Consider the following 14,549-nt stretch of genomic DNA (forward strand, 5'->3'; position numbering starts at 1 on the left):
TTAAAATCCTTTGACAGAACTACATTTACTGCATAACTATTAATTCAGCATATTTTGTTCTAAAAATAACGATAGTTTAATGGATTTATGGTGAAATCCTGACACCACTGAAATCAATGGGGGTTTTGCTATTGACCTCAAAAGGGGCAGGACAACACCCTTAATCATTTCGTATATATTTTTTATTCCTGGCTTTACAGAACAGAAAAATGCAGAGATTTGGGGGAACATGATGAGAAGCATGTGAAAAATGGGCTTAGACCATTGGCACCATCTGCACTCTTTTTTTATTTCTACTCCATAGTATCAAGGGCAAATATTAAGTAGGATATTTATACTTAACATGGTCTTGATACTGTAGTCCTCACACAGGCAAAACTCTCAATGGGAGTCTGGCCTGCATAAGGTCTGCACTACTGAGCCCTAGCACTGCTGAGGAGATATCTCTCATCATGGCCCCTACATATACCTCATGGAACTGACAGAGTTACAACATTAGGAACTCAAAGAAGAAGTGGGGAAACAGTATTACAGATGAATAAGAACTAATCTAAAGATACAATTCATCTCAAGGAATTTGATCTGAGCCATTGGGTGATAAAAGTATTATGGTACACTGCCGGAGTTAACAAGTGGAATCAAGAGGAGAAGAAAAATTTCACATCCAAACAAGAAAGCTCCTGAAAATGCATAGACTTAGTGTAATGGATATCAATCAAGACACGGCCAGGATGTACATCAGACAACATGATGGAGGAAAAGGTCTGCTATCTGTGGAGGAAGCAATTGACAATGAAAAATATAACATCCAAAAATATGAGGAGTCAGCCAAAATAAAAGATCATGTGGTCGCTATACCAAGTGCTGGACAAGCATGCATTCCAGCCCAAGAAAACATAAAAAAGGAGAAAGCAAATACCAAAGAAAGACTAGAAAGATTTACAGAGAAATCAATGCAATGGAGAGAGATCAAAGCCATTAGTGATCAAAGATTAACAAGCTTATGACTTGTAGAAGGATACCTCAAAAGAGAGACAGAGAGCCTCATTATGACTGCACAAGAGCAATCATTAAGGGTTGATTACATTCTAAACAAAACTGGCCAACAGAACTGCTCTCCGAACTGCAGAATGTGTTCTGAAAAAGAAGAGACGGTGGAACTTTTGTTGAGTGCCTACAGGAGCCTGACTGGAAAAGAATTTATGAAGAGACACAATGAGATTGCCAACTGTCTGAATTGGAGCCTCTGTGGCAAATATGGATTTAAATAAAACATGCAAAATTATGACCCACCAATTTGAAAGTGCTCTAGAGAATGAAGATTTTATAGGATCTGGCAATTGTCACAGACTAAACAGTGCAGGCCAACAGGCCAGACATAGTGGTTGTAGAAAAGAAAACAAACAAGACCATGTTAATTGGCATTGCCGTGCCAGCAGACAAACATAAAAAGAAAACAAGAAGAGAAGATAGTTAAATATGAAGAGCTATGCCATGAAGTGGAACAATTATGAAAAACTAGAACAAAAGTGATCCATTGATCTGTGAAGCATTTGGAGCAATCCCTAAGGATATGGATGAGCAGCTCAAGAACACATTAGGAGTGGAAGACATCACAGTCATTGTCCTCCAAAAGACTGCAAGAAGTTTAAAGAAAGTCAAAAGAGAACTGCAGGAATTCTGCAGAGGGTTTAACAAGACTCCTGACTACCCAAACCTATGGCGTTAGTTCATGATCAGGATTTATTGGTGACTCATGGAGATAAATTTTAGACAGGAGCTTTCCCCTTAAAGGTCTGATATGCTGTGAAGGCTATTTTTTAAAAGACGAAAAATCCCCATGATGTAATACTGAGTGATAATAATATTTTTGAATTAACAATCCAAACCCTGTATTTTTCTTCCTATTGTAAAATTTCTGTAGATTTGCATTGACTGAATCATTCTGTTGTTTCCAGAAACTTGCATTGACAGCTACATTTTGTATTTCCTTATATATTCTCACCTTTCATAGACATCAGTGTTTTGACTTACCCTTCATTTTGCTTAATTTTTGAGATAATGTCGCTATATTCGAGACAAGAATTAATACTGCCTTGGGAATATTGAGATGATACTAAATCACACTAATGGGAATAAGGAAATAGCATTTCCAAAAACGTGATGGAAATTAACTACTTCATTAGCTCAATATTTTTTTTTTTTACATTTCAATATCCTGGCAGTTTCAAAAGGCTTTTCTTTTTTCAAAATGCCAAAGAGCTTCTTTGTAACACTTAAAATGTAGTGATATTGGGAGCATAGCTTGTTTAAAATTAAAATTAAAATGTGCTGTATCTTGCTGTTCCCTAATATCATGTCAAAGCGTCTTAAGAATTGTGGCACCCCACAATTTAACCAGAAGTTTCAGACTATAAAATATGCATTCATAATATAATGCATTTTTATCTACATACCTAGAAAAACAAATTCCTGTGCTCCACAAACATATCTGCACCTTGGTTTGTAGCAGAACGTCTTTCTTTTAATTAGCTGTGGCCCTCTCAGTATCATCCTTATATATGGTCATTGTTATATATGAGGTAGAAATCCAGGGATATACAAATCTTGCATTCACAAAGTACTTGTTTCTGTTTTAAATATTCCTATCCTGACTGAGCCTGCCTTTCCATGACTGTAAGATTTATTACTATGTGATTCACTGCAAGACTCCTATTGTCGCCTTGTTTTTTTCAAAATAAATGCACAATTTAAAAAAAAAAGATGTATTTATAGGTATTAGAAAATAATTTAGGTAAAAATAAGCCTCTAAAATGGAACTAGAGAAATGTACTATCATAGAAGATACTTCTCCCTATCAAATACTGTACACAATGCAAAAGCTGTCATCCATGTGCTGATGGCAGTGTTTCTTTATTAAGGTCTTCTGGGTCTAGCAGGTATAATATATCCCAGATGTTGCAGTTGTTACTTAGGGAAGTACAGTACACATTCTTAATAGCACAATGTAGTACCTACTTATGTTAACTGGATCTAAGCAGTCAGAGGAAATGTTATATTAGCCCCTCATCATGAATATTCTACTTTTAGAAAGCTTTCAATTAAAAAAAAAAGATAATCTACATTTTGCTCGCTGTCACTCTATACATCATTTTATCTTCTGATTCCACTGCCTTTTCAGATTATATAATTCCCCTCTAGCTTCATTAAAGACTGGTGACCAAGTGCAAATAAGATGGATGTTTAACAATCTGCAAATCCCTGCCTTATGACATTGGGAAATATGTGTCTACTGGGAACTGTGTATGGAAATTGTACCTGAATGGTACATGATGATAACAGGTATGAATACTAACTATTATCAATCGCCCACATATTTCCATGGATTGGTCCTGTTTGTCTCCATCGAATCCTGGTATTTCTGGTTAATGCTGCACTGGGCAGGGGAATAGTTATTCGGTTCCACCTGAAATACATTTCACACATAAATTCTCGCATTTTTAAATGGTAGTTGTTAAATATTAGTATACATTGCTGACATTTATTTTACACTGAAGAGTTTTAAGAACTTTATACTTATATGGACCTAAATTCTGCTTTCACAAGTCAATGCAGTTACTACAGATTTATGTGCTGTAAATGATTCATAGGTTCCAAGGCCAGATGGGACCACTGTGATCATCTAGTCTGACCTCCTGTATAACACAGACCATAGAACTTCCCCAAAATAATCCCTAAAGCAGATCTTTTTAGAAAAATATCTTGATTTAAAAATTGTCAGTGATGGAGAATCCACCATGACTCTAGTCAATTGTTCCAATGGTTAATTACATTCACCATGGAAAATGTACACCTTATTTCTAGTCTGAAATTGTCTAGCTTCGACTTTCATTTATTGGATTGCGTTATATCGTTCTCTGATAGATTGAAGAGCCCAATATTAAATATTTGTTCCTGAAAAAAAAATCTTTAATCGTTAACTCCAAGTCCCAGGCTAGTGCCCCAATCACTTTCCCACCCCACAGCTACCCAAAGGAGAATTTGGCCCATGGTATTTTAATACAATACAATATATGTCATTTAAAGCATTTAAAATGAAACAAACAAAAATATGCTGTTGTTTCTATTCAAATGATCAAAGTTAATACTGCCCTTGAACTGCTTAGTATAATGAACCTTTCCCTGGCAGTGGACCTCTCTAAAGCTACATATAGAGTTAAGTCTTTGGATCTGGCTGAGCTCCACTTGGAGCAGGACCTCAAGAGGGGATCAAGACTGCTATTTGCCACCTTTACAGCCACCCAATCCTGGGGCGGGCAGGCAGGGGATGGCTCTGGCCACTAGTGCAACTTCTACCCATCTAGGTAGTTGTACGGCTGTCATCCTTATAATTATCTGAGCATCTCATGTCTGCTGTAAGTTATGATCAATTGTAATGGCCGTCAAGGCACTCCAACTATGTTCCCTTCCATGGTCATGCCTCTGACTTGCTCTCTATTCTGAGAGCCACAAGGAAGCTGGGAGGTGGGATACAGGCAGTTATGTCAGCTCTGTGCCATCATGGGATTGCCCTATGCAAGAGGAATCCACAGATGGTCACTTAAGTCCACGTTGCACTGCCAGAGTAGCATCAAGCATACTTAATTGGGAACAGGATCTGGCCCTTCTTCTGTTAGATTAATGCATGATTAGCACATTTCACCCAGTCAATGGCTATTTTTTTCTTGCTGAACCTCTATATGCTGTTCTACCCAACAAAATATTTACGATCACAATTTTTGGCTACTGAAATCCGGAGGTACATTGTATTCCAAATGTCATAATTCCAAATTAGTAAAAGATGTGGATCATGTAAAACATGGCCATAGGTGGAAGAGACCTTTATTATTATAATTTAATAGATTAATCAAAACAAAAACTCAAGTAAATTTTGCCTCATTTTGTGTATGTGTGTATGTATGTAATTTTTGCCTGTAGCATCAGAAAAATAATATTGCTATACAACAAAAACAATCTGAGGTATATAACTTTTCATTTCTGGGTAGCCAGAAAAAACAGCTCCTTTGCTTGCTATCCCCAGTTAATCAGAAATGAAAGATTGCATGGGGACACTTTCTTTACTGCTTTCCACTGTCACAAAGGATTTACTTCCTTTTGTAGTCTTGAATCTCTGCTAGTTTTGCACAGAACTCTCTTACCCACTGTAGTTTTCAGAGGCATAGATGGTACTGTGAGGAAGATGAGACCCAGCACATATCTCAGGCAAGCACTCAGTGTGAAGTAAGGACCAGGAACGGCCATGATTGGTTGAAAACTCCAAGTAGACACTAACAACATAAACAAAGTATTCACCTCAGACTAAATATAATACATCAGCATTTGTAGCACCAACATATAAAAGCTTTAAAACTCATTGGTTGCTAAATAATTGATACCTCTGATGTTGAAATATGAAATGCCTTTGAGGGCAAAACACTGAAAATGAAAACATGAAGCAAGCTCAGTATTTTAAAGACAACAAAACGTAAACCATATATGAACACCTTTAACTGATAGAGGTGAAAGCAATTATTGCAGTCCTTATTTTGCCATTACACGTTTATTTTTATGTTGTATTTAAATGGGATTGATGTTACTCTTACATTATTCCTGGTGGAATTCTGCACCACTGCCCAATGCAGAATTTTGCAGAAATTAATGTTTTTAGCGCAGAATTTCCTTTCCCCCACAGAAATGGGCTGCAGTGCTGCTGGCTGCCACTAGGGGCCGCTGGACCCGGCAGAGTACAGCTCACACATAGAAGACAATGCCAGGGGGAGCGGGAGGGAGCTAGAGGGTTCCTGGCAGCTGCAGTTCCCAGCATCCCCTGAGGGAAGGAGAGGGCGGCGTACAGGAAACTTCATCCAAGCCTGTGACCGAGCAACAGGCTGTTTCTCCCTCAGGATCCCTGGGCTCTGAGGGGTAGGGAGTGGGTATCTGAGCTGGGGGGGCCCTGCGGCTGGGCTCTGGAGGGTAGGGTGTTGGGTGTATTGGATGGGGGGGACCATGGTTGGGTTTTTGGGGGGGGGATGAGGAGGCAGAGAAACAGGAACTGGGTTGTCAGAGGGGTTTCTTTAACTCTACTTCTGGGGGAAATTTTGTGTCTGTGTTGTTACTTGCTGACAGATATTTTGAAATAAATTACCAAAATAATTGAAACTGGCGTGATTATGTAGTGTTATTTTTGTCAAATAAAATTTGCAGAATTTTAAAATATGATGTGCAGAATTTTTAATTTTGGGGCGTAGAATTCCTCCAGGAGTATTACCTGTTAGTAAGAACCAGTCAGAGTGCAGTACTGAAGAAAAATATTAAGAAGGAGAGTCTGACTGAACTGACTGCTAATAGATTTTATGAATTATTTCCTTGGCAGAGTCACTAGATTGAGAAAGCAAATGAGTTATGTTATTTATATTTCCTTCACTCAGAGCTATCTGGACTAAAAGGCCAAGTGATTGACTGCCCAAGCACGTAGCACAGCACTACTGAAATATTTTTGGCATACAATAGGTGCTTTGATTAGGAAATTATATAAAACCCTTTATAGCTCAAAATATCCAGGACTCTCTGATCCATGCACCCTGCATAAGGCTGTGGATACTAGCTCTATAGCAGGCCAACCTGTCGGAGGAAAGAATGTCTCCATACACCTACGGAAGACAACCCCCCAGGTATTGGAATATTTCAGCTGTGCTCCTGTTGAGGAAACCCTCTGTCTTTGATCTGTCCCTCCATCCCCACCTGAGGCTACACTGCTCATGGGAGTAGCACATTGGCAGTAGCCTTAGGGTTAGACTAACTCCAATGAGTTTTCTTACTGTTGAAGAGACTGACTGATTTTCCTTCTTTCTACTTTTCTTTAAATATCAAGTGTGGGCAAAACCTCTGCTACTATCAATCCCGAGATAGGTATATATTTAGAAGACAGGGGAGACAATATTAGTCATCCACCTAATGCTCCTTTTTTCTTTTCACTCGCTGATAGTTATCAGATCCAACTGTCATTACAGTCTTTCCCTCAATGACTGAATGCCAGTCATAAAAAGAATAACCAATGCCTGGCATTAGGGAGTGGGGGGACTGCTCAGTGCATCTGTCTATCTACATAGCAGCTGGATGGAGAGGCACCACTACAGCCATCTCTGAGAACAGCATTACCCAATTGGTATCACATGACTGTGACAGAGCAGGTAAAGCTCACCTGGACTCAGCATCCCAGATGTTTAGAGCTGCTCTAGTGACACAACAGAGCCATAAACTGTGTATCTCCAAAGCTGCACATAGCTGCTGAAATGTACCAGTGAATACAGACAGATGGAAATCAGACAAGGAGAAGACCCATTAGATCAGTGATACTCAGACCTCAGTGGTTCAGGAGCCAAATTAGAGATCTACATTATCCAAAAGAGCCACAGTAGTATGAATTCATTGTTTCATTTACCTATATATATATATATATATATTATTCTCACAGCAAAATGACTGACCACGTATTCTACAATTGGCTAATAACATAGTAAAAGCATCCTGATTTGTTAATAACTTAGATTGGTTTATAATTAAATCACACGGTGTTTTAATATCATGTGCTGCAAAGAGCCACAGGAGGCACATTAAAGAGCCACTTGTGGCTCCCGAGCCTCAGTCTCAGTATCACTGTGTTAGATGATATAGTCAAGCCCCTGGCAATGCAGTGTCATTCCCTGCAATATATCCACAAATGTTCCTTGAGGACTTCAGCTCCCATGAAGCTCCTGATGGCATGTTCCCCCCACCCTTGCATTTCACTGCAGCTTATTTTTTTAAAATAAAGTGTTTATAATACATGAGTCCGTGAATGGCTTTAGATTTCTAACATTCTGCGAACCTTCAACAGTAATGTAGAAAACATTTCATTTATTTGAGCTTTGCTGCTTTATTGAAATATTCACGTAGAGTAATTTACTAAGCATAATTTGTTTCTAACACTCTATTTTAAATAACACAAATGAAGGATTAAAAAAGTCACAGTTCATCATCCTGACACCACATTGCTGGGCTATGACTTTTCTATTTAGAATAATTTACTGAGAATATGATTTTATTTAAAGAGTGTCTTACTATACAACTATTGTCATGATATTATAAACATATATTAAAATGGTTTGTGAGATTTCAGCCAATTCATTTCAGATTTACCTATACTGATACTTTGGAGGGTTGTATTCACATAACATATTCTCTTGCATTCCCAGTAATGAAAACACTATGAATAATACTGTAGGCCAGGAGATCTGCACTTCCAAATTATTTGTGAAATGCAAATCAGGCTTATGGAGACCTAGTGTTTCTTTTGTTGTGAAGGAGCTCATGCCTGTCTTAGAAATGCTATGTGAGTAGGAAGAAAATTAATCTGAAACCATAAAAACACTACAAAAAAACTCCACTAGAAAATTTGTGATTCAGATGATATAATAAATATTATGGTTTTTAAAAGAAAACTTTCCTTTAAAGGATCATTTTATATTTAGCTCTCAAATTCCTGGGCACATATGGTTAAAATACTTACAACTGCTAATATAACCCATTAAATATGACAGGACAAATTCTAGCAGTCATTGCATGTAGATGACCACCAGAAAATCCACCTGAAGCAGTGGAAACATGGCGCAGCTGTTGGCCTAACTTTCTCTATCCAAGTTCCTCCCCTGATTCCATGGAGAAACCTCTTTGCAGCCCCTCTAGAAGAAAAGCCAGAGGGGAATGTTCTGGAGTTGGGCCTAGATGTGAGGTCCTCATGTTTATGCCCACACTGCTCTGATCTGACAATGGACACTTTGCACCATTCCAGTGTGGATTATTCATGCTATTGGCAGCAATAATCTATGGAAGATTAGTAAACAGGGTTGCCAATAGCACACTCAGAGGCATACATCATTGCTCTTTCTTCAGCACGGAGGTGTGTGCAAGCCTATTTTGGAAACTATTCTTTTCCACACCTTGATCCCTTGCGAAATCCATGATGTGCTGACATTTATTTTTATAAGATACAAGAAGGTTCTTGCCTGCACCCAATCAGGGCCGGCTCAGGCTTTTTTGCCGCCCCAAGCGGCGAAGGGTAAAAAAAAAAAAAAGCTGCGATCGCAGCACTTCGGCGGCAGCTCAACCGCGCCGCTTCATTTCTCGGCGGCAATTCGGTGGCAGGTCCTTCCCATTGCCCCCCCCCCCAGCACCTGCTTTGTTCGCTGGTGCCTGGAGCCAGCCCTGCACCCAATATCTTCACCCAACAAAGCATGAAGAGCCAAATCCTGTAGTCCTTAATGCTTAGTTCAGCAAAAGTCCCATTAATATCACTGGAGTTGTGTCAGAATATGACCTGAATAAGAACTTCATGATTTGACCAGTGAGGTAGGGAGACAATAATATCTCCATTGTACAGAATACCAACTGAGCCCTCACTCTGTGACCGGTGAAATCAATGATAGTTTTGCCATTGACTTTCAACTGGTACAGGATCAAGCCCTAAGTGGTTTGCCCACAGTCACACAAGGCATCTACTGCAGAGCCAGGAAGTGACCGCACATCTCCTGAGAACTAGTCCAGTGCCTTAACCATACAGTTGTCCTTCCTCCTGAAGTCAATAACCAGCCTTCTGCTGGCTTCAATGAGAACAAGACTGGACTGGTGCTAGGTGAGATGCTGCATGCAAGCCTCAAACCTGTTTACATTTGTTGTTTTTAATTGCCTTCTTTCTTTCTAGGAAAAATATCCAAATCATTTCAGAGATGCTATAATATAAAAAGTATAAGAAAGCAGGTTAGTTGCAAGATAAATCTAGCCTGTTGTACCTGTTACCAGGTTGATGAGTTCCACAGCCCAGATTAATGGAAAACTGGATCATGTGAGTTATGGTGGAGGGGAGTACCGGCAGGACATGGAAGTAATCGACAGCCCAGACATTCTTGTTATGCCCTTGATGATTCTTTTGCTTAAGACAGAACTTGGTAGCAGGAGTCTGCAGCTCCGGACTAATGACAACAGAAGCCAAAGATGGAACCTCCAAAAGAAATTAAACTAATTAGATTTATATAAAAAAATTACACAGAGAAGTACTGTTTATAAAATAGCAGCAATAATTTCAAAGGGGCCAAACAATACTAGCCCATTATCCATGTTGCTTCTTTCATGTTGACTATTAAATTAACCATCTCCCCACAAAAGAACCCAGACAAAAACTCATTTAACTCACTGCATGGCCATCACTACCCTGGGAATCAGGGGTGCTCAGCACCTACAATAATCAGAGTATTTGACTGTAAATACCTTGAAGGGACTATGTCTTCTGTGTTCTGAAAAATACTAATTAAGCTTGATTGCTTAGCAGTGATGGTGCGTTAGAAAATGGTATTGCCTCTCAACTCTTCCAGTTCACATTAGCAAATGCAATGGAAGTGCACCTCTGGTTTAAATAGAATGGAATAATTTGGAGAGGATATCATGTTTGAAATATAAGGAAATGTTCTTTTGATGAAATTTAGCTCATGTGTCTGGAGCTACATGACTAGTCTTTTTTAATATATTAAAGGGACATTTTCAGCTGTAAATGTAGTCGATTTGAAAAAAAACATGTCAAATGTAGTTGTAGAGACTACCCCTGTCTCTGAATCACCCTATTATTTTCTTCAGTTGTCAATAATAATTTCCTTTTTTTAAAGTGGGTTGTTTCCTATTGCCATGCAAAAAACAGGAGAAACTTTACTACAGTGAAACAACAAAACTGACTCAGCACAAAGTGCTTTCAAATACATAAAGTAAACAGACTGAAAAAAGAAATATTTTTCTCTAAATTTTATAGTTATAGTAATCTTAGGCCTGGTCTACACTACGGGATTAATTCGGATTTAGCAGCGTTAATCCGAATTAACCCTTCACCCGTCCACACTACAGAGCCAGTTAATTCGAATTAAAGGGCCCTTTAAATCGATTTCTGTACTCCACCTCGACGAACGGAGTAGAGCCTAAATCGATTTTGTTAATTCGAATTAGGGTTAGTGTGGACGCACACCACCGAATTACTGTGTTTAAGTTAATGGGGTAGTGTGGCCGCACACCACCGAATTAATGTGGTTAAAAACCGAATTAAGGTGCTTAGTGTGGCCGCGCACAATCGAATTTATACAACCTGTTTCCCAAATTCGAATTATCTAAATTCGGATTAATCCTGTAGTGTAGACATACCCTTAGGTGTTAACAAAAGAAAGTGATAAAAGTGCTTTTTAAGTAGACTAGACCTTTAATACAATATCCTCTATGTACTGTAAGGTATAAACATGCTGTAGTTTAGTTTGTAACAATGTTGTGTGCATATGTATATGTAACTCCTTTCTTTTCTTCTTCCTTTTAGACAGCACAATAAAAATATTGTACCAGAGTAACTGTGCTGGCTAGGGCTCTGTGTATGGCACATCCACAGACAGCCCCTAAAGCATATGGCTCTTCATAGCAGGAAGGAACCCAGATTCAGGAAGCAATCCTGAGAAGAAATTGGGGGGTGAATATTCTTGTTGCCTGGGTGAGAAGGCAAAAGTGTTTTCCAGCAATAGGAATGGAGCTGTCTCTGTATCCTTTTTTAGTAATAAATACATTGTCTGTTGTTTACTGAGCTCTTGCCTGTGTCATCATTCCAGGGAGTCTGTCTGCTTGTGCTAAACAACCAAAAAGGAGACTGCGAGGTCACACAATTGCCAGCGAACCGAAAAATCCATTATTCGCACAGCTCTAATTTTAACTTTCATCTAGACTTCTCATATTTTGATTGGTGTTGTATAAGCTTGACAAAACCCAGGGTGAATTTTGCTCAAGTGTTCCTTTCACAATAGAGAACTCTTTGGAAATCGCGTATGAAAGCCCCATATTTTCTGAGACAACAAAAACAGCACGTTCTTTTTAAAGGATACATCTGCTATCACAGTAGGACTGCAAAATTATTGCCCAATGCTAGCTTCACAAACCTGCCATGCCTACCTGACTGCTTACCAGACCACACGGACAGCACAAACCTCTCCTTTATTGACACTCCCATTCCCCCAATCTAGCTGCTGCATGCTCTCATGCTCAAAAATAGCTATAATAATTATAAGCTTCCAACCTCTTTATCTGCTACCTTCTTATTAGTCTATTATCCTGGCACCAAATGAGTTAAGTAGTGAGCATTGCAGAATTTTGATGCTCAAATGCTTTCTAACAGAGTGATCTGTATATGTTAGTTGCTTGGAAAGCTCTTGTTGAATTACCCCAGTAGAATGCCACACTTAGCATGGTCAAATTGGCTTAAAAATGTAGGTTGTCTGTCTATCTTTGTCTATAACACCTACCTTATAAGAAGCATAGGTCAATGTATCAAGAGCTATGTGCTCTTTCTTTCCTTCTATCTTTGCATAGAGGAGGACATCATTTTCATGGGCTTCTCCAGAATCACAAGTTCCCCCTTTACAATACATATTTGAGAAACAAAATAATTGAAGCACATGTTATTTAAAAGTACAATCACATTAAATTCCCATAATTATGAAAACAATTACACCTAGATATTATTAAACTGAGATCTGAAACAAAAGAACACAAGCCCCAATGGAATAATGTATAAGAACCATGCGATCAGATAGGCCATGCTGGAGATCAAGGCCTTGACAGAAAAGCCTAAGTAACTATTTTTATCAGTTTATTGAAATAAATTTTAATAAAAACAATGTTATGCCACAAGTGGTGTTTGTATCTGTGCATTTTACACCCTATTCACATGGAAGTGCTCTGCTTTTTTCAGTGTTTGATTTCCTATGTTTCTGGTAGAAATCAGTGAATTGTTATTATTTAGTATTTACATCCTGGTTAGAGTCAAAGGCCTCTGTCAGGTTCAGGGCTCCATCATGTTTGGTGCTGTGCAAACACAGAGGCCATATAGCAAGATTGTACTGGGCCCTGGGCACAAGAGTAGTCCTTGCAAGCAGGCAGTGGCAGGGCTGTTCAGGGCTAGCCTCTCCAAAAGATACAGAGGGAGGTTCAGAGAGCCTGTGGGACCATAGTTTCTACTTCTTCCTCCTCACTCCACTAGCTAACAAGGCTAACTAGGTGCCTGCCAGGCACTGTCTTCATGGGTGTGGTTGCAGCCATACTTTCTCTGCCTCCCTTTGAGGTACCACTGGGGTGGTGCTACATAGTTCCTGATACATATTAGCACAATAGAGCCCTTAGTGAATATTGTGGAGAAGTAAAAGATACGCCATTTGTAATTGTGATTTACAGTACTTTCAGTAGGGAATAAGAGAGATAGTCTTTACTCAGCCAAACTCCCATTGCTTAATGGAAGGGAGCATGGTGTAGTGGTTTAAGAATGGGATTAGGAGTCAGGAGGATTTCTGGGTTATTTTCATTTTTCACAGACTTGGTGTGTAATTCTGGGCAAGTTCAGCAAGACTCTCTGTGCGCACCTGTATAATGAGAATAATGTTTATGTAATCCATAGGATTGTTGGCAGGACTAATTAGAATTTGTTAGTTGCTTTGAGATCTCTGAATGAAAGGTGCTATATAAATTAAAAATACTAGTATTAACATAGCAACCTTATTGTTGGCTCTCCCAATATACTTGGCATTCATGGATGTGAAGAGGGTGCTAGTCCTGTGTCCCAAAGCCTTGTTATGGCAGTGAGGTCCTAAGCAGTTCTGCCTCAAGAAGTGGACCCCCAGTTGGGTATGGAAAGGTTCCCTCATCCCCTTCTTCCTCCCTTTCCCCATTTATCCATAGTTGTGGCACTTCCCAGATACTTTGGGAAGCACAGTTAGCTAAGCATGAGTTATACTTTAGTCATACACAAGTTATTGGGCTGAATATAGGGGAACAGTGAAATTTAATGGCATGGAACACATAGGTCAGATGAGATGATATAATGGTCCCTTCTAGCCATAAACTCCATGAATCTATTCATCTACTTCCTCTCTGGCTAACAGTCAGCTGGCCAGCAGGCAGGCAGGCAGGCAAGAATTTGCTTGGGGAAATGCACGGTGCATCTTGCTCAGTGTGCCCCTGTTCCCTAATGTCATTAACATGGGCTCAAAGGGAGTTAGACACGGTAGAGTTTGTGACTTGTTTTTTCCCCCTACAAAGGAACAGGGTTTCAGCTGGGGCAGCATCTCCATATCTGTAGAGCTCAAGAGACTTGTAAAGCTTTCATGTGGTAGCAGCTGTGGAGGCCAGGGCTGGCTCTAACTTTTTTGCCACCACAGGCAAAAAAGAAGAGCGCTGCCCCGCAGTAACACCCCCCACAGCGCCGCGCCGGCGAACCCCCCCCCACCGAGTGCAGCGCCTTGCCGGGCCGCCCAACCCCCCCGAGCGCCGGCCCGGGCCGCCCAAACCCCCAGAGTGCCGGGCTGCTCAAACCCCCGCCCCCCGAGCGCCGCGCCGGGCCCAAACCTCTGAGCGCCGCGCCGGGCCACCCAAACCCCTGCCCGCCCCCCAAGCGCCGCACCGGGCCG

The 14,549-nt window shown here is 40.0% G+C and overlaps 1 protein-coding gene across 1 annotated transcript in view; it reads right to left on the reverse strand.

Moving 5' to 3' along the window:
- The window catches only part of RELN (reelin), a 430,874-nt gene that overhangs the window by 145,217 nt on the left and 271,108 nt on the right, over window positions 1-14,549 (reverse strand). The window contains exons 13-16 of the mRNA XM_026648676.2: window positions 12,393-12,505; window positions 9,867-10,075; window positions 5,199-5,327; window positions 3,357-3,466 (exon numbers count right to left, since the gene is read on the reverse strand). Coding sequence (XP_026504461.1) covers window positions 3,357-3,466; window positions 5,199-5,327; window positions 9,867-10,075; window positions 12,393-12,505 — 561 coding nt within the window. The remainder of the gene's footprint in view (window positions 1-3,356; window positions 3,467-5,198; window positions 5,328-9,866; window positions 10,076-12,392; window positions 12,506-14,549) is intronic.

Source organism: Terrapene carolina, unplaced genomic scaffold, assembly GCF_002925995.2.
Source record: "Terrapene carolina triunguis isolate 2854851 unplaced genomic scaffold, T_m_triunguis-2.0 Scaffold68, whole genome shotgun sequence".
Taxonomy (NCBI): domain Eukaryota; kingdom Metazoa; phylum Chordata; order Testudines; family Emydidae; genus Terrapene; species Terrapene triunguis.